This window comes from Ranitomeya imitator, chromosome 1 (assembly GCF_032444005.1).
Source record: "Ranitomeya imitator isolate aRanImi1 chromosome 1, aRanImi1.pri, whole genome shotgun sequence".
NCBI lineage: Eukaryota > Metazoa > Chordata > Amphibia > Anura > Dendrobatidae > Ranitomeya > Ranitomeya imitator.
Genome location: NC_091282.1, coordinates 143588345 through 143613012, shown reverse-complemented (window position 1 = coordinate 143613012; position 24668 = coordinate 143588345). Strand labels below are relative to the sequence as shown.

Here is a 24668-nt window from a genome sequence, read left to right as displayed (position 1 = left end):
AGCAGGGACCATCGTGATCCGTCGCATGGTCATGCTTACATATTTTCAGGAATTTGTAACCAAATCTGTTTACAGTGTGCGCCAATAAAAGCTGCGATTTGGATTTTGTGGATGGCCGACACTGCGTGCATCACACACCATTCAGCTTCTCTTTTTTTCTTCCTTTGTCGAACACCCATGATACTATGTAACCCAAAGATGTTTGGCCACGTATTACAACCGCTTACCGTGTAAATCCGTTTGTTTCGATTACATTACAAAGTTTGCACCTCAAAAACCAACATGAAAATCTGTTACCTGTAATAGTACCGACCTCCCATCATAAACTGATTGTTCGGTGTTGGGCAGATCTTAAATCGCTGGATATTTTCATTTGTGCGGAAATATAACGAATAATCTCCAGGAGTATTGTCCGATGGCCTCACCAAGAAGCTGCTGATTTGTCCGACTGAAATATCAAAAAGTGCAATTAGTTCAGGTTCAGAATAAATGAAAAAGCCAGTAAAACATTACAGCAAACGTTCACATAATAAGCAGAAAATCTCTAGTATGCCGTGTTCCCTCGTTCAGCTGCTTTTTCTGCAGGAGTCTGCACATAAATGCAGAATAGCAGTCGTCTACTCCAATCATTGCGCGTTTGATGCTTTCGCTTTGTGATTACCGTACTCCTTTTCTGATGCATTTTTGGTGCAGACCTGAAGAGGTTTTTTATGCATTTTTAGCGAAGAAACATTGGAATTCTGACCCTCAAAGCAGACTTTTTTATTTTACAAGTGTTACTTCACCCTCCCCATAGAAGTCTGAGGAGAAAAAAAAACACACTGCTTGGCAGCGACTTTCAACAGATTGGGCATGCTGCTTGACAGCTGTCTTCCCACAGTTATGAATCAATCAGAATGACATCGGCAGTCACACCCCGTCAGCGGAGCAGAGCAGAAGAGCTGCCGCAGAATCGCTGGCAGGAGCGGTCAGTGACGGCTCTGTGCCGGCAGAGATTGGTGCTGAGCAGAACAGGCAAGGCAGTTAGCAACTACTTTCCAGTTCGTGCTTAGGCCCACAATAAAAAAAAATAATATAGTCCAGCTTTTATTGAAATGGTAACACTTGTTTACAGATTGTTGTCTAGGAGACCGACCAATGCTGCAGTCTAAGGCCATGTTCACACAGTGCGTTTTTTACTGCGGAACCGCAGCGGTTTTGCCGCTGCGGTTCCGCAGCTGTTTTCCATGCAGGGTACATAACAATGTAACCCTATGGAAAACAGTCACTGCTGTGCACATGATCCGTAATTTCGTTTAAAAAGCCGCGCAGAATAGCTGCGGCAAAAAAGAAGGAGCATGTCACTTCTTTTTCCTGAACCGCAGCGGTTCTGCACCCATAGACCTCCATTGTGAGGTCAAAATCGCAGTAAAACCCGCAGATCAAAAATATATCTGCGGGTTTTACTGCGATTTGATGTGCAGAACCGCTGCAGCAGGAAGTGCGGGGGAGCGGGCGGAAGTGCGTGGGCGGAGTGTGGCTGCCCCCCCGTGCTCCGATCCCGCCCCCCCGTGCTCCGATGCCCCCCCCCTGCTCCGATGCCCCCCCCCCCCAGTGCTCCGATGCCCCCCCCGTGCCCTAATCTCCCCCCCTTATACTTACCCGGCGTCCCGGTGTCCGTCCAGCCGTCTTCTCCCTGGGCGCCGCCATCTTGCAAAATGGCGGGCGCATGCGCAGTGCGCCCGCCGAATCTGCCGGCCGGCAGATTCGCTCCAAAGTGCATTTTGATCACTGAGATATAACCTATCTCAGTGATCAAAATAAAAAAAATAGTAAATGACACCCCCCCCCCACTTTGTCACCCCCATTGGTAGGGACAATAAAAAAAATTAAGAATTTTTTTTTTTTTTTTCACTAAGGTTAGAATAGGGGTAGGGGTAGGGTTAGGGGTAGGGTTAGGGTTAGGGGTAGGGTTAGGGGTAGGGTTAGGGGTAGGGTTAGGGGTAGGGTTAGGGGTAGGGTTAGGGGTAGGGTTAGGGGTAGGGTTAGGGGTAGGGTTAGGGGTAGGGTTAGGGGTAGGGTTAGGGGCAGGGTTAGGGGCAGGGTTAGGGGTAGGGTTAGGGGTAGGGTTAGGGTATTTTCAGCCATTTTAGCCCTAAAAAGCTTCCTAGGAAACACACAGTCTCTGCATAGAAAACTGCATAAAAAAAAGGATAAAAAAAACGCATCAAAAAACGCATCAAAAAAGGACAAAAAAAGGACCAAAAAAAGGACCTGCGTTTTCTGCCAAGAGCTGCAGTTTTTTAAAAAAACTGTCCTGAAAAAAAAAGGATGGAAATCCTGAACGTGTGAACATACCCTAAGGCCTCTTTCACACTTCCGTCTTTTTCCTCCCGTTAAAATCCGTTGAGTTTTGAAAAAACAGGATCCTGCAAATTTTTTTGCAGGATCCTGTTTTTTCCCTTGGACTTGTATTAGCGACGGATGGCCATCTGTTTCATCCGTCATGCACTGGATCCGGATCCGTCGGAAAATATCGGTCCGTCTGGCAGAGGAAACGTTCAGAGGAACATTTTCTCTGCACGTCGGAAAATCGCTCAGCGACGGGTCCTGCGCTGGCTACAATGGAGGCCTATGGACGCAGGATCCGTCGCTGACCGTAAAACACTGGAATCCAGCGACGCATCCCGTTTTTTCACTCTGAGCAAGCCCGGAAGGATATATTTCTCTCTCTCTCGAAATTTCTACATTGAAATTCAGGCAACAACACAAACAAAGCATCAGTCAAAATAATGGATGTGTTGCCCATGTTTTTCACGACGTCCGTCGATACATCACAACAACGCATTACGACGTTCGACAGCAGACGGAAGTGTGAAAGAGGCCTAACTTATGAACACTGCGTGCAATCTGACCAGAATAGGAGCCAACGGGACAATCAAACCCAAGAGAAAAGAACTTGTAAGCACTGCACATATTCGTCCAGTGGTGGTCGGTCTCCTAGATAATGTGTTACAAAAGAAACGGGTCAATAGCTCAAAGAAGGCTGCAAACTTTTTTTTCACCAGCACTCTCTAACCCTTTAAAATCTAATGGGCACATATCACAGTCTCTCTACATGAATATTTCACATTCTGATGCCGCATAGCATTCAGACACTTATAAAGCCAAGAACCAATGTATGAGAATGCTTGGTGTTCACACTTTTATATCGGAGCATTGCTGAGCCACAATCGCTCTGTTAGTCCTGTGTATTGTTACTGGTTTTACCAGCTAACCACAGGTGATATTTGTCTAGACCAGTGCTTCCCAAACCCATCCTCACTGCCCCCCAATACATCATGTTTTCAGGATTTCCTTATCATTGTGCAGGTGATGGAATTATTAAGGCATCAGAAGTTGCCTCAGGTTCTCCCACCTGGGCAATACTAAGGAAATCCTGAAAACATGACAAGTTGGGGGCCCCGAGGACGGGTTTGGGAAACACTGATCTAGACAAACTAACCTATTCTTCTTTCATTTCTTAACCTGCTCAAATTAAAATGTTTAACCCTTCCCTTCTCATATGTCCCTGTAGGATAGCAACTCTGTAGTCGGTCTCATTTTTAACACAGTCACAAGAGGTCAGTCGACCGGCACTGAACGAGCTCTCCCTAACTTAGACCCCGACGATATTCTCCTTGGAGACCAGACGGAACAAGCTTCTTCTGAAGACGGGGAGGTGCATGCACTAGGAGCAGCTGAATCACCGGTAAATGAAGGAATGAATGAAAGCAGCACTCACCGGTAATCTTCAATGATATAATAGTCCTTTATTGACCATGGCTCAACATTTCCAGCTAGGAACAAGACCGGCTACGACATAAGGAGGGAGCGGTGAGGGAGGGTGCAGAGACATAGTAACATAGTAACATAGTTAGTAAGGCCGAAAAAAGACATTTGTCCATCCAGTTCAGCCTATATTCCATCATAATAAATACCCAGATCTACGTCCTTCTACAGAACCTAATAATTGTATGATACAATATTGTTCTGCTCCAGGAAGACATCCAGGCCTCTCTTGAACCCCTCGACTGAGTTCGCCATCACCACCTCCTCAGGCAAGCAATTCCAGATTCTCACTGCCCTAACAGTAAAGAATCCTCTTCTATGTTGGTGGAAAAACCTTCTCTCCTCCAGACGCAAAGAATGCCCCCTTGTGCCCGTCACCTTCCTTGGTATAAACAGATCCTCAGCGAGATATTTGTATTGTCCCCTTATATACTTATACATGGTTATTAGATCGCCCCTCAGTCGTCTTTTTTCTAGACTAAATAATCCTAATTTCGCTAATCTATCTGGGTATTGTAGTTCTCTCATCCCCTTTATTAATTTTGTTGCCCTCCTTTGTACTCTCTCTAGTTCCATTATATCCTTCCTGAGCACCGGTGCCCAAAACTGGACACAGTACTCCATGTGCGGTCTAACTAGGGATTTGTACAGAGGCAGTATAATGCTCTCATCATGTGTATCCAGACCTCTTTTAATGCACCCCATGATCCTGTTTGCCTTGGCAGCTGCTGCCTGGCACTGGCTGCTCCAGGTAAGTTTATCATTAACTAGGATCCCCAAGTCCTTCTCCCTGTCAGATTTACCCAGTGGTTTCCCGTTCAGTGTGTAATGGTGATATTGATTCCCTCTTCCCATGTGTATAACCTTACATTTATCATTGTTAAACCTCATCTGCCACCTTTCAGCCCAAGTTTCCAACTTATCCAGATCCATCTGTAGCAGAATACTATCTTCTCTTGTATTAACTGCTTTACATAGTTTTGTATCATCTGCAAATATCGATATTTTACTGTGTAAACCTTCTACCAGATCATTAATGAATATGTTGAAGAGAACAGGTCCCAATACTGACCCCTGCGGTACCCCACTGGTCACTTCGACCCAGTTAGAGACTATACCATTTATAACCACCCTCTGCTTTCTATCACTAAGCCAGTTACTAACCCATTTACACACATTTTCCCCCAGACCAAGCATTCTCATTTTGTGTACCAACCTCTTGTGCGGCACGGTATCAAACGCTTTGGAAAAATCGAGATATACCACGTCCAATGACTCACCGTGGTCCAGTCTATAGCTTACCTCTTCATAAAAACTGATTAGATTGGTTTGACAGGAGCGATTTCTCATAAACCCATGCTGATATGGAGTTAAACAGTTATTCTCATTGAGATAATCCAGAATAACATCCCTCAGAAACCCTTCAAATATTTTACCAACAATAGAGGTTAGACTTACTGGCCTATAATTTCCAGGTTCACTTTTAGAGCCCTTTTTGAATATTGGCACCACATTTGCTATGCGCCAGTCCTGCGGAACAGACCCTGTTGCTATAGAGTCACTAAAAATAAGAAATAATGGTTTATCTATTACATTACTTAGTTCTCTTAGTACTCGTGGGTGTATGCCATCCGGACCCGGAGATTTATCTATTTTAATCTTATTTAGCCGGTTTCGCACCTCTTCTTGGGTTAGATTGGTGACCCTTAATATAGGGTTTTCATTGTTTCTTGGGATTTCACCTAGCATTTCATTTTCCACCGTGAATACCGTGGAGAAGAAGGTGTTTAATATGTTAGCTTTTTCCTCGTCATCTACAACCATTCTTTCCTCACTATTTTTTAAGGGGCCTACATTTTCAGTTTTTATTCTTTTACTATTGATATAGTTGAAGAACAGTTTGGGATTAGTTTTACTCTCCTTAGCAATGTGCTTCTCTGTTTCCTTTTTGGCAGCTTTAATTAGTTTTTTAGATAAAGTATTTTTCTCCCTATAGTTTTTTAGAGCTTCAATGGTGCCATCCTGCTTTAGTAGTGCAAATGCTTTCTTTTTACTGTTAATTGCCTGTCTTACTTCTTTGTTTAGCCACATTGGGTTTTTCCTATTTCTAGTCCTTTTATTCCCACAAGGTATAAACCGCTTACACTGCCTATTTAGGATGTTCTTAAACATTTCCCATTTATTATCTGTATTCTCATTTCTGAGGATATTGTCCCAGTCTACCAGATTAAGGGCATCTCTAAGCTGTTCAAACTTTGCCTTCCTAAAGTTCAATGTTTTTGTGACTCCCTGACAAGTCCCCCTAGTGAAAGACAGGTGAAACTGCACAATATTGTGGTCGCTATTTCCTAAATGCCCAACCACCTGCAGATTTGTTATTCTGTCAGGTCTATTAGATAGTATTAGGTCTAAAAGTGCTGCTCCTCTGGTTGGATTCTGCACCAATTGTGAAAGATAATTTTTCTTGGTTATTAGCAGAAACCTGTTGCCTTTATGGGTTTCACAGGTTTCTGTTTCCCAGTTAATATCCGGGTAGTTAAAGTCCCCCATAACCAGGACCTCATTATGGGTTGCAGCTTCATCTATCTGCTTTAGAAGTAGACTTTCCATGGTTTCTGTTATATTTGGGGGTTTGTAACAGACCCCAATGAGAATTTTGTTACCATTTTTCCCTCCATGAATTTCAACCCATATGGACTCGACATCCTCATTCCCTTCGCTAATATCCTCCCTCAAAGTGGACTTTAGACAAGACTTTACATAGAGACAAACCCCTCCTCCTCTCCGATTTTTACGATCCTTTCTAAACAGACTGTAACCCTGTAAGTTAACTGCCCAGTCATAGCTTTCATCTAACCATGTCTCGGTTATTCCCACTATGTCAAAGTTACCTGTAGATATTTCTGCTTCTAGTTCTTCCATCTTGTTTGTCAGGCTTCTGGCGTTTGCGAGCATGCAGTTTAGAGGATTTTGTTTTGTTCCAATCTCCTCACTGTGGATTGTTTTAGAAATGTTCTTACCTCCCTTCTGAGTATGTTTTCCTGGGTCGTCTTTGTTCGAGTCTAATGTTTTTCTTCCCGTCCCCTCTTCTTCTAGTTTAACGCCCTCCTGATGAGTGTAGCGAGTCTTCTGGCGAATGTGTGTTTCCCAGGTTTGTTGAGGTGTAGTCCGTCTCTGGCGAGGAGTCCATCATACCAGTAATTCACACCGTGGTCCAGGAATCCAAATCCTTGTTGTCTGCACCATCGTCTTAGCCAGTTGTTTGCATCAAGGATCCTGTTCCATCTCCTGGTGCCATGCCCGTCTACTGGAAGGATAGAAGAAAAAACTACCTGTGCATCCAGTTCCTTTACTTTCTTCCCCAACTCTTCAAAGTCCTTGCAGATTGTCGGTAGGTCCTTCCTTGCCGTGTCATTGGTGCCAACATGTATCAGAAGAAATGGGTGGACGTCCTTGGAGCTGAAGAGCTTTGGTATCCTATCGGTCACATCCTTGATCATCGCACCTGGAAGGCAGCATACTTCTCTTGCAGTTATGTCCGGTCTGCAGATGGCTGCTTCGGTGCCTCTCAGTAGTGAGTCTCCCACCACCACCACTCTTCGTTGCTTCTTGGCTGTACTTTTTGCTGTCACTTGTTGCTGTGTGCCCTTTTCTTTTTTGCTTGCTGGTATTGCTTCATTCTTAGGTGTGCCATCTTCATCCTCTACAAAGGAGGACAGACGACGGCCGTTTCACTGGACCCGTTGAAGCGATAGACGACGGCCGTTTCGCAAACAATCGCTTCAACGGGTCCAGTGAAACGGCCGTCGTCTGTCTCGTCTCTGCACCCTCCCTCACCGCTCCCTCCTTATGTCGTAACCTGTCTTTTTCCTAGCTGGGAATGTTGGGCCATGGTCAATAAAGGACTATTATATCATTGAAGATTACGGGTGAGTGCTGCTTTCATTCATTCCTTCATTTACCGGTCTCATTTTTAAAGCTGAGGTGCTGTAGCCGTGAGCCAGGCTGAGATATGGCCATAAGGCAAGACGTTCCTCATTAGTGATGAGCGAGTATAGTCATTGCTCGGAGATTTAGCTTTCGTTGCCACAGCTGCATCATTTACGGCTGCTAGACAGCCTGAATACATGTGAGAAATGCTTGTTTGTTAGGGAATTCACACATTTATTCAGGCTGTCCAGCAGCCGTAAATCATGCAGCTGAGGGACGAAAACTAAATCTCCGAGCACTAACAAATACTTGGAGACCACCTGACTTTTATTGGAACACGAGAATGAGTGAGCCCACTGGGACTAAACGAGAACTAGAACTTTGGAGGATTTTTGTAGCACGACATCATTATCTTTCCAGGCATGGCAGCCGCCATGATCAGAGTTCAAGCTATGGGAATTGGAAATCTCTCTATTGGATAATCTGGACCGTTGGGTTATTATAAATGATTTTTATATGATATCTTATACCTCAAGGATGTCTGAACATGGGAACCCACGAGTCTGTATGAGGCAGCCTCAATTATTTCAAGTTGTCAACAAAATATATGATAAGTGCTTCATAATATTTTAATACTTTTGGGATTTAGGGACAAAACAGTGCAAGAATGCTGTAACCATACCACCTGGACCATGCACGGGAGGAATAATTATTGGAAGACTGCTCATACTAATCATTTTATCCACAGACAAATTTAAATGTGGGATCAATATAGGAGAGAACATCACATTTGCCACACATACATTTCTATTAATGGGACTAAAGTATGACAGAGATCTAACAATGTTTAAATAGTTAATGACTAAATATATAATTCATCTTGATCTATAGATTAATTCAATAAATTGAGAACTATAATCGCTAACAAACTGTATATAATAATTAATCTATGTCCATTATTAGTATATATGAATCATCATGAAATACTCGAATAAAAACAAAAACCTGTAACTTTCATATTTCCTTCCCATGATGTTCTAGCCAATAGTGTAAATAGGAGTTGTATTCAATGTATCTTTCATTTGATTAGAGAGCAATATATTTAATTGTCTAGTTCATTTGATATAATGCAGATTGGCTGTGAGACCTGTCAATCAATATTTGACCTGCGTAAAGGATCGCATGTCTCACGGGCTCCATCCCTAAAAGAAGCCAGACTAGCTGGCAAAACGCGCGCTGGGACGTAGTCCTGACCAAGTACAGGGAGGGATTCCCACAATCAATGTTCGACAAGCGCAGTGACAGGAGAGCATCATTTTAATTAGGGTGGACTCTTAATTATACAGAGTAATACAGCTAATTATCTTCTATTGTAACACGATCTGTGTCTAGCAATCGCAATTATAAGTGCTAAATAGCAATATCGTAGTCTTGTTGGGATAATATGGTATATAATTTTGCCTAACAATCTCACAAATATAAAAGTGTGAGCATTTGCAACATTGTATAAAAACCTTTTATGTTGCAAGGTGTCTGTCATGTAATGCCTGGGGACTGTGGGCACTTAGAAGGTCCCTACAACTAGGAGTGCCCTAGTCTATCCCTGTCCCTTAGATTACTTCTGAAGGTGGAGATGCCGGTTTCATGTGCCTTGCTATGCTCCTATATCAACCCTAATCTGTCCTCTACCCCCACCAAGGGAGGTGGGAAGCCGAAGTGTATAGGACAACAATAACCAAACAAGGAAAGACTGACAGGGATAAATAAAAAATAATCATAAAATACCCTCACCAAACAAAAGTGGCACACAAAGGAGTTAAAGGAAGAAGAAACCAAGTAGGAGAGAATGGGGATGTGAACACAGACAAAACTTGTTTAGAACTAAAATGTAAATATTGAAATAATTAAAGCGTCCCTTCAATTTAACTCATCCTTCCATGCCATCATTAGGTGTGGCGAGACGCAACTGGAAGCTAGGCGGTATAGTTGTTGGAGTAACCATGAGGGAGCCCAGCAAATATTACATAGAGGTCCTCTTCGGCTTATCAGGACTGGTGCATGATACTCATCAGGCAGGGAAGCTACTTTGGAAAATATACTAGCCAAAGGGCAGTGGAGTCCCTCTAAACCTGGCAAAACAGTATGGCCAAAGGGACACGTTGATAAGAAATTATATCAGCATCCATTCTATCAAATGACGGCCCTGGATAAATCAGTAAAAGTTGGAAAAGGAGTTAAATTCCTGCTAAAATTCCTGGAAAATGTCACTTGCTGAGATATAAATTGCTAAAAAAAAATAAAGCCATAATGCATACAGCAATCTGTACCTAGTTGTCCGCCTGGCTGGCCATGGGTACGGTATGTGACAGACCACTATGTCCATAGTTGCGTCCTTTACGGTGCAGACCCAAAGCGTTTAGGTGCAAACACAGGAGATGGTGCTGCCTGCATGTGTGCCAATACAGCATGCTGGACAAATTATACGACCTCTGGCAGTCGGTTAGCTATGGGGAGAGGGGCGTCAGTTTGTTTATATATGGTACTCATGGCCAATGGGGGGCCTTCAATAAGCATTTTTGGGTAAGCAATTAGATGTTTTAGGGTTTCATACGCCTTTACATGCACATGGCATTATCTGGCCAATTTGAGACTGTAAACTTCACATCAGCATTTACCTGTCATAAGTAGATTATAGGCTTCCTGCTTGTTGATTTTCCCATGGAACCATCTACAGAAAAGAAGAATAAGAGAAGTAAATATGTGCAGAACCCAACCATTGGCTGCCGGCTGATTAATAATGCATTCATTGATCAATACGGCCCCCTTCACATTGGAGTCACGGAATCTGCTCATGATGGGCACGACTGCTATGCCGAATTCTGAACAGATCCGGTTTAACCTGATTTACATAGAGGTCTTGGCATTATTGATGGTAAAAATAGTGGTATTTCATTTACTATTCTGACAATGGGACCAATGACTTATCGGCAGAAGATCAGTAAGGCGAGTATTACTCCTCTGTTATATTCTACGATTAATGTACAGTGCATTGCAAAAGTATTCGGCCCCCTGGAACTTTTCAACCTTTTCCCACATATCATGCTTCAAAGATACCAAATATAAATGTTTGGTGAAGAATCAACAACAGTGGAACACAATTGTGAAGTTGAACAAAATTTATTGGTTATTTTTAATTTTTGTGGAAAATCAAAAACTGAAAAGTGGGGCGTGCAATATTATTCGTCCCCTTTAACTTAATACTTTGTTGCACCACCTTTTGCTGCGATTACAGCTACAAGTCACTTGGGGTATGTCTCTATCAGTTTTGCACATCGAACGACTGAAATTCTTGCCCATTCTTCCTGGGCAAACAGCTCGAGCTCAGTGAGGTTTGATGGAAATCGTTTGTGAACAGCAGTTGTCAGCTCTTTCCACAGATTCTCGATTGGATTGAGGTCTGGACTTTGACTTGGCCATTCTAACACCTGGATACGTTTATTTGTGAACCATTCCATTGTAGAATTTGCTTTATGTTTGGGATCATTGTCTTGTTGGAAGACAAATCTCCGTCCCAGTCTCAGGTCTTTTGCAGACTGCAACAGGTTTTCTTCAAGAATGGTCCTGTATTTGGCTCCATCCATCTTCCCATCAATTTTCCCTGTCCCTGCTGAAGAAAAGCAGGCCCAAACCATGATGCTGCCACCACCATGTTTGACAGTGGGGATGGTGTGCTCAGGGTTATGAGCTGTGTTGCCTTTATGCCAAACATATCGTTTGGCATTGTTGCCAAAAAGTTCGATTTTGGTTTCATCTGACCAGAGCACCTTCTTCCACATGTTTGGTGTGTTTCCCAGGTGGCTTGTTGCAAACCTTAACTGACACTTTTTATGGATATCTTTGAGAAATGGCTTTCTTCTTGCCACTCTTCCATAAAGGCCAGATTTGTGCAGTGTACGACTGATTGTTGTCCTATGGACAGACTGTCCCACCTCAGCTGTAGATCTCTGCAGTTCATCCAGAGTGATCATGGACCTCTTGGCTGCATCTCTGATCAGTCTTCTCCTTGTTTGAGATGAAAGTTTAGAGGGACGGCCGGGTCTTCATAGATTTGTAGTGGTATGATACTCCTTCCATTTCAATATGATCGTTTGCACTGTGCTCCTTGGGATGTTTAAAGTTTTGGAAATCACTTTGTATCCAAATCCGGCTTTAAACTTCTCCACAACAGTATCACGGACCTGCCTGTTGTGTTCCTTGGTCTTCATGATGCTCTCTGTGCTTCAAACAGAACCCTGAGACTATCACAGAGCAGGTGCATTTATACGGAGAACTAATTACACACAGGTGAATTATATTTATCATCATTAGGCATTTAGGACAACATTGGATCATTCAGAGATCCACAAAACTTCTGGAGTGCGTTTGCTGCACTGAAAGTAAAAGGGCCGAATAATATTGCACGCCCCAGTTTTCAGTTTTTGATTTTCCACAAAAATTTAAAATAACCAATAAATTTCGTTCAACTTCACAATTGTGTTCCACTTGTTGTTGATTCTTCACTAAAAATTAATATTTGGTATCTTTATGTTTGAAGCATTATATGTGGGAAAAAGTTGAAAAGTTCGAGGGAGACGAATACTTTCGCAAGGCACTGTACCAATTTAACACAGGCTACATACAGCAAATCGCACACAATTCAGGGCTTGTAATCTACACAACATGTAATAATGCTTACATCTTGCCTTCATGTGGATCCTCTTCTCTGCCCTAACAAAAAAAGGAAAAAAGAAAAAAAGGTAGAAATTGTGCACACAGAACCATAGGTAGAATTTATCTACATACATAGTGATAATGAATATAATATCGTAGTTGAGAAAATACATAACATTGTGGGGGCCTAGTGATCACAAGTGGTGCACAACACGGAAGTTAGGACTTGAGTGCCAAAGGAGGAATTTCGCACTGCCCTAATTCGGCTGCCCGAGTATTGACATGGATGTCAGGCCAGGGTCCTGTGAATCTTTTGCTCAACTCCAATATCTACCAAACACAGCATTGTCCTTCACAGCTACAAGAATGGTTTTCCCATCAATTTCATCCCATCTCAGATCTATATGTCATACTGATAGGATGTGTCAGATGTCCAGAAGATGCAAGACCCTGTATGAGTCAGGCATCTATCACAAGACATGGGCCCTGGCATGAAGAGGCGCATACACCCCATTCTCCATTCTTCTGGGAACGCGCTTGTTGGGTACCACATCTATAAGACGCAGATGGTCCTTATCCCATCTACAAACGTCCCAGATGGTACAAACCCTTTAATATGCTTCAGCCCAAAAAAACTCAATTTGTAGTTATGAGTCTGCAAAGCTTATACCAAACCCAGAGTCTGCAATTTATTTCCCAACTTGGAGCACTGCGTTGAAAATAATTTTTCGTACTAAACCGGGTCTCTTCATACCCAGAAATAAGGGCTGAAATACTCAGAGAGCCTGTATCCCTCCTGAGTAGTTATGAGTCTACAATTCTTCTTTACGACTTGTAAAAAGGAGGAAAAACCAAAATACTTACCACTTCATTCACCAAATCTACAACTATAAGTCCTTGTTCATTAGTGCGAAGATTGGTCACCCACATCCATCCATCTTCTAACTCATTATGGACTATAAACATATCTCCTTTCAGAAAACTGAAGAAAAAAAAACCACAGGGAAAGTTATGGTCAATGCAGACCTGCAGATATGCCAACCAATTCATGAAAAAGAGGTAGACTTAGGACTGTCACATAGGAAGAAACGCAGTATGTTCCAATGACACAATGCGCTAACCACTGATATAATCAGATGGAGAGTCCTCGGGATGGAAAGCTTCTCTTTGCTCTGCCTTATAAAGGGGTGAGGAACCCCCGGACCACTGATAACTGCCAAAAAGCGGCATTTGTGTCAACATCCTTTCTATAATGAAACCTCTTTATTTTCCTTATTCTGTACAGTACAGAACAATGACTACCAACACATAAACTTTACTCGCAAATGACAGAGAAAAGATGGTCTTAAACCCGAGACAGAACTGGTACTAATAAAAAAACACTCCGTACAGTTTGCACATTTGTTATACGATATGGCAAGGATACATCTCCACCACGGTCACCCCGCTATGCGCCACAATTACTATCATAATGTTGTGCGACTCCCCCTGCCCCAGAGGGGGTTCTGCTCCATTATAAAGCAAACAAGGGACCCCTTTCATATCTCACACAAATGGTAAAATTATTACCGGTAATAGACTTAACATTGGAAATGAAAAGCTTGATAATATTATATGTAAAAATGAAGTGTTCCTATCTACCCACCTGATTTCATCAGTCTCTGGGACTTTAGTGTAAGGAAGGATGGCCCGTACTCTTCTCCTGTCTTCCACTGGCTAAAAGAGAATAAAGAATGTTAGGACGACTGATGATCATTTTTACCATCAAAAATCTTTTTAAGCAATCTCTCAACTTGGTTGCTCTCATATTTCCAAGAAGGTGTGTGTGGGGGGAGGGGAAACCTTATCTATCCTCAACCTAAAGGACTTGACCTGAAAGAATGGCAACGGTTCCACGTCTAGTCAGGACAGGCATATGACCGCTAAAGCCAATGACTGGCAGCAGCAGTCAGGTCTATACGACAGGAACAGAGTGTACAGGGGACGATGTGCAGTGTATGGGAGTCCCATTCACTCCACCGATAGTGACAACGTATGGACCTCAGTGCCGCTGCAATGGTGCCCTGGACTACAAGTGTCAGAGGTACGGAATATTTTTCTAACATCTATTGGGAAAGTTTACAGCCCAAATATTTCAAGAAAGTGAGAGGAGTCAGTATATATTTCCAGTGGTGTTCAGGGTATATAAGAGATACCATTATATCCATGATCCAGCAGATTGGAGAGTGTGGAAACACTATTTTGGATCATTTGATGAGAAATCACAGCATCGTCTTAATGTCACAATGTGCTTGCAGTGAATTCAAGTCAAGAATTAGTTTCCTTATTTTTACATCTGCTTTCATACCCTTTGTATAAACAAGTTTCCTTTTTTTGACATGGCAGGATCCATTTTTGGGTGGAATATACTAGAACAGCATCACGGAGCCGTAGTTTGGGAAGAATAGCATCCAGAATGCAGAAGTGTACAGAGCCCACCTGATTGCCAAACCTTGATAAGGGGAAATCAATTACAGTCTTACTTTTGACATCACAAATAGTTGCAATGGAAGATTTAACATATAAAATTCAGAAAATGTGTGACTTCAATATAAAAGCTATCCACAGGACATGTGGCAGGCCGCTGATCGCTGGGACCCTCTCTGATTAAAGGGAATGGCAAGTCCCTCACTTGAAAAGAGTGGTGGTCGGGCGTGCACACTGCTGCTCCGCCACCTGTCATTCCCAAACCAAACTATCCCTTTATTGCAATGGGGTCCTCATGATCCCTGTTCTTTATATCAGTGTGGCCTGGCTTTGGCGGAGTTCTTGCAGCATTTTTTGAAGAATGAATGCAGCATGTAAATAATCAACGCTTCACTTGACAGCAGTGATTCCCCCGAGAGTCTATTTTGGCTGCTGGGTTTGGAGAAATTATAATGGACTTGCCTCTGGCGGAGCCACAGGAAAAAGCAGTTTTTCTTCTTTCAGTAAGCAAGAGACATGACTGTAGTATCCTATGAGATCAGAAAGTGAAGAAAACCGTCTCCCTCCGATATAGAAGTCACCACACATGGCTATAATCCTGTAAGAAAAGGAAAAAATGAAGACGGAATTATAAATGACAGCAGAAATATTTTGGTTATGTCCACATCGGCATTAGGAGAACCTGTGAAGGGTGCGGTATCGTCTGACAGCGCCAATAGTAAAACAAGCATCGAAAGAAACCTTGGAAAACCCCAATGGACCCCAGTAATACAAAATCAGGGTTCAATAGCCAACAAGTCATGGCTAAAGAAGTACAGTATTTTTCGGAATACAAGACGCACTTTTTACCTCCAAAAATGTGGAGGAAAATGAGGGGTGCATCTTATATTCCGGATGTACCTGCTGTGGATGGGGAGGTGAAGGAGCGGTAGCGGCGAAGCAGCGGGTCACAGGAGGCAGAAGAGTAATGAATATTCACTGCTCTCCAAGTCCATGGGTGCGGAGAGCGCTGAATATTCTTCTCTCTTTAATAGCAGACACGCTGTTAGCCGCAGCCATCGACTTCCAGCCAGTGTCGGGTGTTCAAGTGTGACCGCTACTTAACCCCTTTCTGAGCTCGGATGGGATAGTCTGAGGTCAGACCCCCAGCTTGATGTGGGCTCCGGCGGTGAGCCCGCATCAAAGCCAGGACATGTCAGCTGTTTTGAAGAGCTGACATGTGCCCGCAATAGCAGCGGGTGGAATCGCGATCCGCCCAACGCTATTAACTAGTTAAATGCCACTGTCAAACGCTGACAGCGGCATTTATCTAGCGCTTCCGGCCATTGGACCGGAACTGAGCACATCGCTAACCCCGTCACGTGATCGGGGGTCAGCGATACGTCAGCATAACAACCAGAGGTCTATTGAAGACCTCTATGATTGTTGGTGCCGGATTGCTGTGAGCGCCACCCTGTGGCCGGCGCTCATAACAATGCAGTAAATCTACTACATAGGAGCAATCTGAGCATCGCTTCTATGTAGCAGAGCCGATCAGGCTATGGCAGCTTCAAGCCTCCAATGGAGGCTATTGAAGCATAGCAAAAGTAAAAATAAAAAGGTATTAAAAAATATGAAAAAATAAATAAAAGTTAAAGTCACCCCCCTTTCGCCCGATTCAAAATAAAAAAAAAAAAAAAAAAATCAAACCTATACATATTTGGAATCGCCGTGTTCAGAATCGCCCGATCAATCTAAAGAAAAAAAAAAAAAGGATCAACCTGTTCGCTAAACGGCGTAGCGCTAAAAAAATTAAAAATGCCAGAGTTATGTTTTTTTTGGTTGCCGCGACATTGTATTAAAATGCATTAATGGGCATCTGCACCAAAAAGGTATCATTAAAAATGTCAGCTCGGTACGCAAGAAAAAGCCCTAACCCAACCCCAGATCCCAAAAAATGAAGACGCTACGGGTATAGGAAAATTGCGCAATTTTATTTGAAAACTTTGGAATTTTTTTTTACCACTTAGATAAAAAATAACTTAGAGATGTTTGGCGTCTATGAACTCGTAATGACCTTGAGAAGGTCAGTTTTAGCATTTAGTGAACCTAGCAAAAAAGCCAAACAAGAAACGAGTGTGGAATTGCACTTATTTTTGCAATTTCACCACACTTGGAATTTTTTTCCCATTTTCGAGTACACAATATGCTAACCAATGATGTCGTTCAAAATTACAACTTGTCCCACAAAAAATAAGACCTCACATGGCCATAGTGACGGAAAAAAAAAAAAAGTTATGGCTCTGGGAAGGAGGGGAGCGAAAAACGAAAACGCAAAACCGAAAAAAGCTGGGCTCATGAAGGGGTTAGGGGAATATTTACTGCTCTCCACTCCCATACGCGTGGAGAGCAGTGAATATTCACTGATCACAGCAGCCACAGGTGTCGCGCAGCTGCTAGCCGATCTCGTGTGCCCGCTATTAAAGAGAATGAATATTCACTGCTCTCCACTCCAATGAAATATTCATTCCCTTTAGTCTCAGGCACACATGAACGACTGGCAGATGCAGGAAGCCTGCAGCTGCAGCGAACACTGTGCACGCTATTAAAGATCAACTAATATTCACTGCTCCACACGCCAATAGTCCCGACATGGGGTGCAGTGAGTATTCCAGCAGCTGTCCTCTGCTTGTAGGCAGTGCATGACCTCACTGCCCTGTGCTGCTTATAGGCAAAAACTATTTGCTGGCATCAGAACAGGACGCTGCGAGGGAGCGCAGGGAAGGTAGGTAGAATGATTTATGTTTTTTAATGTTTATTCTGATGAGGGCCATGTATACCAGGATGTAATGAGGGTCATACATACCAGGATAAGGATGTGGGGTCCATTCATACCAGGATGGGGATGGGGCCCACGGATACCATAACAGAGATGGGAAGAGGCGACCATGTATACCAGGATCCCCTATTAGTACAGAATTGATCATATTTTTTACTGTATTTTTTTTTTTTTTAAGGGAATCTTTCACCGCATTTTTCACATATAAGCTGCGGCCACCGCCTGTAGGGGCTTATCTACAGCATTCTGTAATGCTGTAGATAATCCCTCCCCCCGATGTAACCTGAAAGATAAGAAAAACAAGATAGATTATACTCACCCAGGAGCGGTCCAGGTCCGATGGGCGTCGCAGGTCCGGCGCCTCCTATCTTCATGCGATGACGTCCTCATCCTTGCTTCTGTCGCGGCTCCTGCGCAGGTGTACTTTGTCTGCCCTGTTGAGGGCAGATCGAAGTACTGCAGTGCACAGGCGCTGGGAAAGCTCAGAGAGGCCCAACGTCTGCGTACTGCAGTATTTTACTCTGCCCTTAACAGGGCATATCCGTACACCTGCGCAGGAGCCGCGACACAAAGCAAGGAGGATGACGACATTGTATGAAGCATGGAGGCGCCGGACCTGGACCTGCGACGCCCATCGGTCCCGGACTACCCCTGGGTGAGTATAATCTAACTTGTTTTTCTTATCTTTCAGGTTACACGGGGGCTTATCTACAGCATTACAGAATGTTGTACATAAGCCCCTAATGGCGGTGGCCGCAGCTTATATGCGAAAAATGAGATGACAAGATTCCCCTTTAAGTTCCTCCTCGGCAACCTAGGTGTGTCTTATGTTCCAGTGCGTCTTATAGTCCGAAAAATATGGTAGATCTGTCACCACATTTCACAATACAAACTACATACATCTTATAGACTTGATGAAGCTGGTGTATATATTTTTGAAACCAATTGTATAACCATTTTCGAAAAGGAGTATTTTACGACTAGCTCTAGCTGAGCTCATAAAGCTCATTTTAGTTTGAGGATTTAGAACAGCCTTCGATATGGATTTTATAAAATTAATATACCAGTCTCATCAGGTCTAAAAGATTCATATGAAAGGGTTTCCCAGTTTCCAAAAACATATCCACAGACTTAGTAAAAAAATATATATACACGGTATATTTAACTGAGCTTTATTCACCCCTCCTGTGATCCAGCGCCGAGTCTCAGCCAATACTCCAGTTGTTTGTCGTCTGCAAAGCCGATGACACACTGACAGCACTGCAGACAAAAACTGTTCTCAGTGGCTAGGATCAATTAGATGGCACAAGCTGCTTAGAGCTGCCAAGTTTCACCGATTGGCGACAGCGCTGTCAACGTCACATCAGAGCTGCAGACAACCAATACCAGGAGCAGAAGGGGAGACTCGCTGCTGTACCTGGGGAGAGTGAGTAACGTAACGCTCAGTTTCTTTATTTTCTGAATCTGGAAACCCCTTTTAATCCTGTATGCAGAATATAGAGAGAGATCTGGCTGCAGATCCCCCTTAAGCTACAACTGAAAGCCATACAGCCATTGTGAACAGAGATTTCCAAGTTGTCTCTAATTTCCCTTCCTTTTTCACACAAAAATCAAAATCATGAAAGCACTTCCCAACATTATTAAAAAAAGAAGCAAACACCCCTAACATAAAGCCTAATTTATTAGTTATAATGGGGTCTCCCTGCCTACCTGAAATGGGTGACAACATTTGTTTTGCTGAGAAAAGACAGCACAAAGGACCCCGGCCGTCGATCACTCTCCCTGATAAGGTAGCTTCCAGTCCGCCCAGCCTGGTAAAGGCGCTCCTCTGCAATCGTCCGGTCCAGCTTGCCATGATACCACCTGAAAAGACACAGTGAACAGGGTAAAAATGCATCAATTCCACGTCGACTGGTTCGTAATAGTGATCAGCTGCCCAATGCAATGTAGCAGCTCATAGCAATTTTTTTTATCAAGCACCCTCATTAACGATTGTGATGTTATTAGCATCAGGGTAGACGGCCCAAACTATAAAGATACTATAAAGCCCACGAAAGAGTAACAAAGCCACTGCGCAATGTTTAAAGATTGTGTGTGTGTGCGCATGGAGGTCAGCATCGGAGGTCAAAAGGCAACCGGCCAGCGCCATCTCAGATTAATCTACTATGAGCTTGTCTAGTAGGAAAGTGCATTACTGCAGCTAGGAGGAAATCTGGAAACATTCTCATCCCTCTCCCCACCCACCTCATACCAGCAGAGAAAAAAAAAAGATATGAAAATTACATAAAAATTAGGCTCATGTATCACACAGGCAAAAATTATTTGAATATCCATGTTATGAATGGGGAACAATGGTGCAGTCTTTAAAAAAAAAAAAAAAAAATGGAAAATTTGATTTCCATTTTCCATCAGCTTTGGTCCGTTGGCAACAAATCCATGTTTATTTTATTTTTTTTAATGCTGCATCTGTTACAAATGGATGACAGCTGGACATGTGAACGGAGCCCTACACGCTAATACGGCAATTCCTGTTCTTCATACAGCGCTAATGTAGCCACGGGCTTTAAGCATTTCTCCACTTTGAATTCATTATTATAATGTGTTCATGGCGTCCTTATATAAGGGTCCGCTTATACCTAGGCGTGGGTGAGTATTGTATTCCATAGAATGGGGCTCTATAGAGCTCGTTATATGGACCTCTGTACATGTCGGGAGCCTTTCCTGATGAACAAGTCAACAAAGATCAATAACGTGATCGAAACCGAAGCCTCCCAGAGAGGAAATCTGCTACAGGGCTTCCAAAACGCACAGCGGTATGGGGGCCGCTTACTGACCACCAGAATAAGCAGTATGCACAGACCATAGAAACAAGTGTTTATAAAGCTCTCTCATGCAATGCCCAGGACCCTCCAACAGATGGCGCGCCAGTGTAGAAACTAATGTGGTAATGCCACTGGGCACACCTAAGCCAAGACCAAGCCTGGCTCTGACTGCCCGGTATGCCGCCCTGACTCTGTATCCTCCACAGAGCTTAGACACTGATCCTTACACCTCATCCATCATTACTAGGAAGACACTGCGGAGAAATGCGATTGGGGGCATTAATTAGTGTTTCTGATATTTGCAGCCATTATCCCCCCACAGTACGATGGGGTAAAGAACAGATGCAACATGCGATGCCAGCTGCTGTCTGCAGCCCCATGTCAGTGACTACTAGGAATGTGACAGGAAGTGACAGGCCGTGCTGACCACATCTGCCAGATCCAAAAGTCACAGTCACAGTCAGACCATGACCACAGCCAGAAAGCAAACACTGGGAATGGGCAGGACTGACGCACAACTGCTTACAGTGCAATTCCTCATCATCATATATGTGTGTATGTGTGTATGTGTGTGTGTTTTTGTGTGTGTGTGTGTGAGTGTGTGTGAGTGTGTGTGTGAGTGTGTGAGAGAGTGTGAGAGAGTGTGAGAGAGTGTGAGAGAGTGTGAGAGAGTGTGAGAGAGTGTGAGAGAGTGTGAGAGAGTGAGAGAGAGTGAGAGAGAGTGAGAGAGAGTGAGAGAGAGTGAGAGAGAGTGAGAGAGAGAGAGTGAGAGAGAGTGAGAGAGAGCGTGAGAGAGCGTGAGAGAGTGAGAGCGCGTGTGTGTGTGTGTGTGTGTGTGTGTGTGTGTGTGTGTGTGTGTATATATATATCTATATATATCTATATGTATATATATATAAATATTATATATATCTATATATATATATATATATTTTTTTTATGTAAAGCATGTTCACTCCTGCACTACAGCAGCATCATCTGTTCGCAGCTCTGAACAGGAAACAGAAAAAAACATTAAGACATTTCTAAAAATGTAATCCCACAACTAAACGTAGAAAAAAAACAGGGCATTTTTTTCCTTTTCAGACACTCTGATCCAGTATTTCTGATGACAGGATGTAATCATTTAGCCCAACTCAGTGTCCATGTGACTTATAGCAGAACTGTTGTGAACAGGTCTAGGAGGGCATCACTACAGTGTTTATGGAGGTTTCTGTGCCATCTTCCCCCATTAATGAGAATCACATGATTGTGCCTAGAAAACAAACAAGGCCCTTTCAGAGCCTGACAATAATCCTTCCCAGCACGCCTACACACTGGCCTGTGCGAGGAGAGGCACAGTGTCCTGCACGTCGGCTGCAGGGAGGTCTCCAGTAACATCAGGACAGACTGCAGCCGCTGGGGACCGCTCCTTCATCACGAAGAGGCTGCAAATAATTAAAGCCTTTGCCAAGATTTATTTTATTCATTTACTTCCTAAATGTAAAGTTCAGCATCTTTCTGAATAGTCTGTGATGACCATTTTCTACCAATTTGCTGCTGCGGAGTCTGCGGGTTGCTCCCGCTCATTCTTACTCACCGATCGTCATCTGATGGCAATGGTGGCTCTCTGGATCACACTGCAGTCGGTGGGGGAGGCGGAAGTCTTTTTTTAGGCTACAATCGCACAATATTGAGAAAGAAGAAGAAAAAAAAAAAAAAAAAAAAAAGAATCGGTGCCATTCTCATCCAGAAAATTGGGACTTTTTTTTCTGGCCAGCTATTAATCAGGAGCATTTACAGTTTTCTAACACAAATTCAAAGTATCCATAAAAATCTGATGCTATACTGTGGCATCCGATTTTTCCCGCACCCATAGACTTGAAAGGGCAACACTCGTCCAATTTCCAAGTCAAATTGCAACATGCTGCGATTTGACAGACAGATTCTGCCCTCTCATTGAATAACATGGGCCATTGTGCTATCTGACGGGTCCAGGTTATACATATGCGGTGGTGTGAGTGAGCCCTCACCATGTAAGCCTATAATGGGGAAGGCTTCTACAGGAACAGACTTGGGGATCACACAGAGTGCAGTGTGATCCGCAGTCTGAATTCCTATCCGGAGCGGCGCTGGCGACTGACCGGACTTGTGCTGATGATTGCTGCAATTTTTATTTTTCGACACAAACCCTTGACCCATCTTCACCAAGCTGTACCATTCACTTACATTGGTCGCGTGCTAGCCTTTTAGCACATTCACCTGCACCCTGCCTACAACACATGCAGGTCACAGAAAAATCCCTTTCAGCCGTCAAAATGAGTTTTGAGGACAGAAATAATATGACCCGAAACTAAGATAACCAGGAACCTTTCACAAAATGGACTTTTAGCCAAAGTATGCACCACCTTGGCTTGGGCACCATACCACTGGGCCTGTAGAATGCAAGGGACCAATCGTTAGTATGAGGCTATGTGCACATGTTGCGGTTTTTACTGCAGCAGTTTTCCATGTGGTGTACAGTACCATGCTAACCTATGGAAAACAAAAACCACTGTGCACATGCTGCAGAAAAAAAACGCGCGGAAACGCAGTGGTTTATATTCCGCAGCATGTCAATTCTTTGTGCGGATTCTGCAGCGGTTTTCCATCTGCTCCAATAGAAAACTCGAAAAAAAACAAAGAAAACAAACCGAACTCAAGCCCAAATTAATAGATAAATATTTATTAAAGGGGTGGAATACACCATGTAGTAGGGGGAAAGAAACCAAAAAGGAGGCACTAAAACCAGGAGACGAAAATATTAAACAAAATCTGTACGCTAATGGCTGCACAAAATAATAAAAACCAAAAAATTGTCAATTATGTGTGAATAAGTAATTGAAATATTATTACGTATATATTAATAAATAAATATATAAATGTACACAATACAAGAATTATATATACAAAAAATGACATAAGTGAAAGTGCATGTGCAAAAAATAGTATATATTAATAGTATATATTATATATTGAGAAACCACCTAGACACTAAAGTGCATATAGTACTTGCATGTTGACATATGTGTTTATGAATATGGTGGCAAAAAGAGTGCAAATGAGCAGCCACTGGAGGTAAGGAGATGGTCAAATACAGGTAGATGCGCTAAAATATATGATTCGCGTTTCGGCGTCAGCCTTCGTCAGGGGGAAGGCTGACGCCGAAACGCGCGTCGGGGACTGGCACATCCAGGAGACAACTTCTTACTCATACAGGTATTTGTGGCTCGGGTGAATGTACTATTCATGCATTTAGGGAACATTATTTGGTATACCGAATCATATATTTTCACTTATGTCATTTTTTGTATATATAATTCTTGTATTGTGTACATTTATATATTTATTTATTTATTAATATATACGTAATAATATTTCAATTACTTATTCACACATAATTGACAATTTTTTGGTTTTTATTATTTTGTGCAGCCATTAGTGTACAGATTTTGTTTAATATTTTCGTCTCCTGGTTTTAGTGCCTCCTTTTTGGTTTCTTTCCTCCTACTACATGGTGTATTCCACCCCTTTAATAAATATTTATCTATTAATTTGGGCTTGAGTTCGGTTTGTTTTCTTTGTTTTTTCGTGTATTTATATTTCCGAATTGTCCATAATATTTTGTCCATATGGGATATAGGTTAGGCACAATCATGTAGTGCATACAATTGTATATTTTATTCTATTTTTGCATTGTATATCATAGTAACATAGTAACATAGTTAGTAAGGCCGAAAAAAGACATTTGTCCATCCAGTTCAGCCTATATTCCATCATAATAAATACCCAGATCTACGTCCTTCTACAGAACCTAATAATTGTATGATACAATATTGTTCTGCTCCAGGAAGACATCCAAGCCTCTCTTGAACCCCTCGACTGAGTTCGCCATCACCACCTCCTCAGGCAAGCAATTCCAGATTCTCACTGCCCTAACAGTAAAGAATCCTCTTCTATGTTGGTGGAAAAACCTTCTCTCTTCCAGACGCAAAGAATGCCCCCTTGTGCCCGTCACCTTCCTTGGTATAAACAGATCCTCAGCGAGATATTTGTATTGTCCCCTTATATACTTATAGATGGTTATTAGATCG

General features: G+C 42.8%; 1 protein-coding gene across 2 annotated transcripts in view; it reads right to left on the bottom strand.

Annotated features, from left to right (window-relative positions):
• The window catches only part of RASA1 (RAS p21 protein activator 1), a 99851-nt gene that overhangs the window by 62977 nt on the left and 12206 nt on the right, over positions 1–24668 (bottom strand). Inside the window, exons 2-8 of one of the 2 annotated variants that reach the window (XM_069751348.1) lie at positions 19445–19597; positions 15379–15514; positions 14096–14166; positions 13315–13432; positions 12476–12507; positions 10416–10468; positions 298–448 (exon numbers count right to left, since the gene is read on the bottom strand). In XM_069751348.1, coding sequence (XP_069607449.1) covers positions 298–448; positions 10416–10468; positions 12476–12507; positions 13315–13432; positions 14096–14166; positions 15379–15514; positions 19445–19597 — 714 coding nt within the window. Of the gene's footprint in view, positions 1–297; positions 449–10415; positions 10469–12475; positions 12508–13314; positions 13433–14095; positions 14167–15374; positions 15515–19444; positions 19598–24668 lie in introns of both variants that reach the window. The other variant, XM_069751339.1, reaches the window with a different exon arrangement.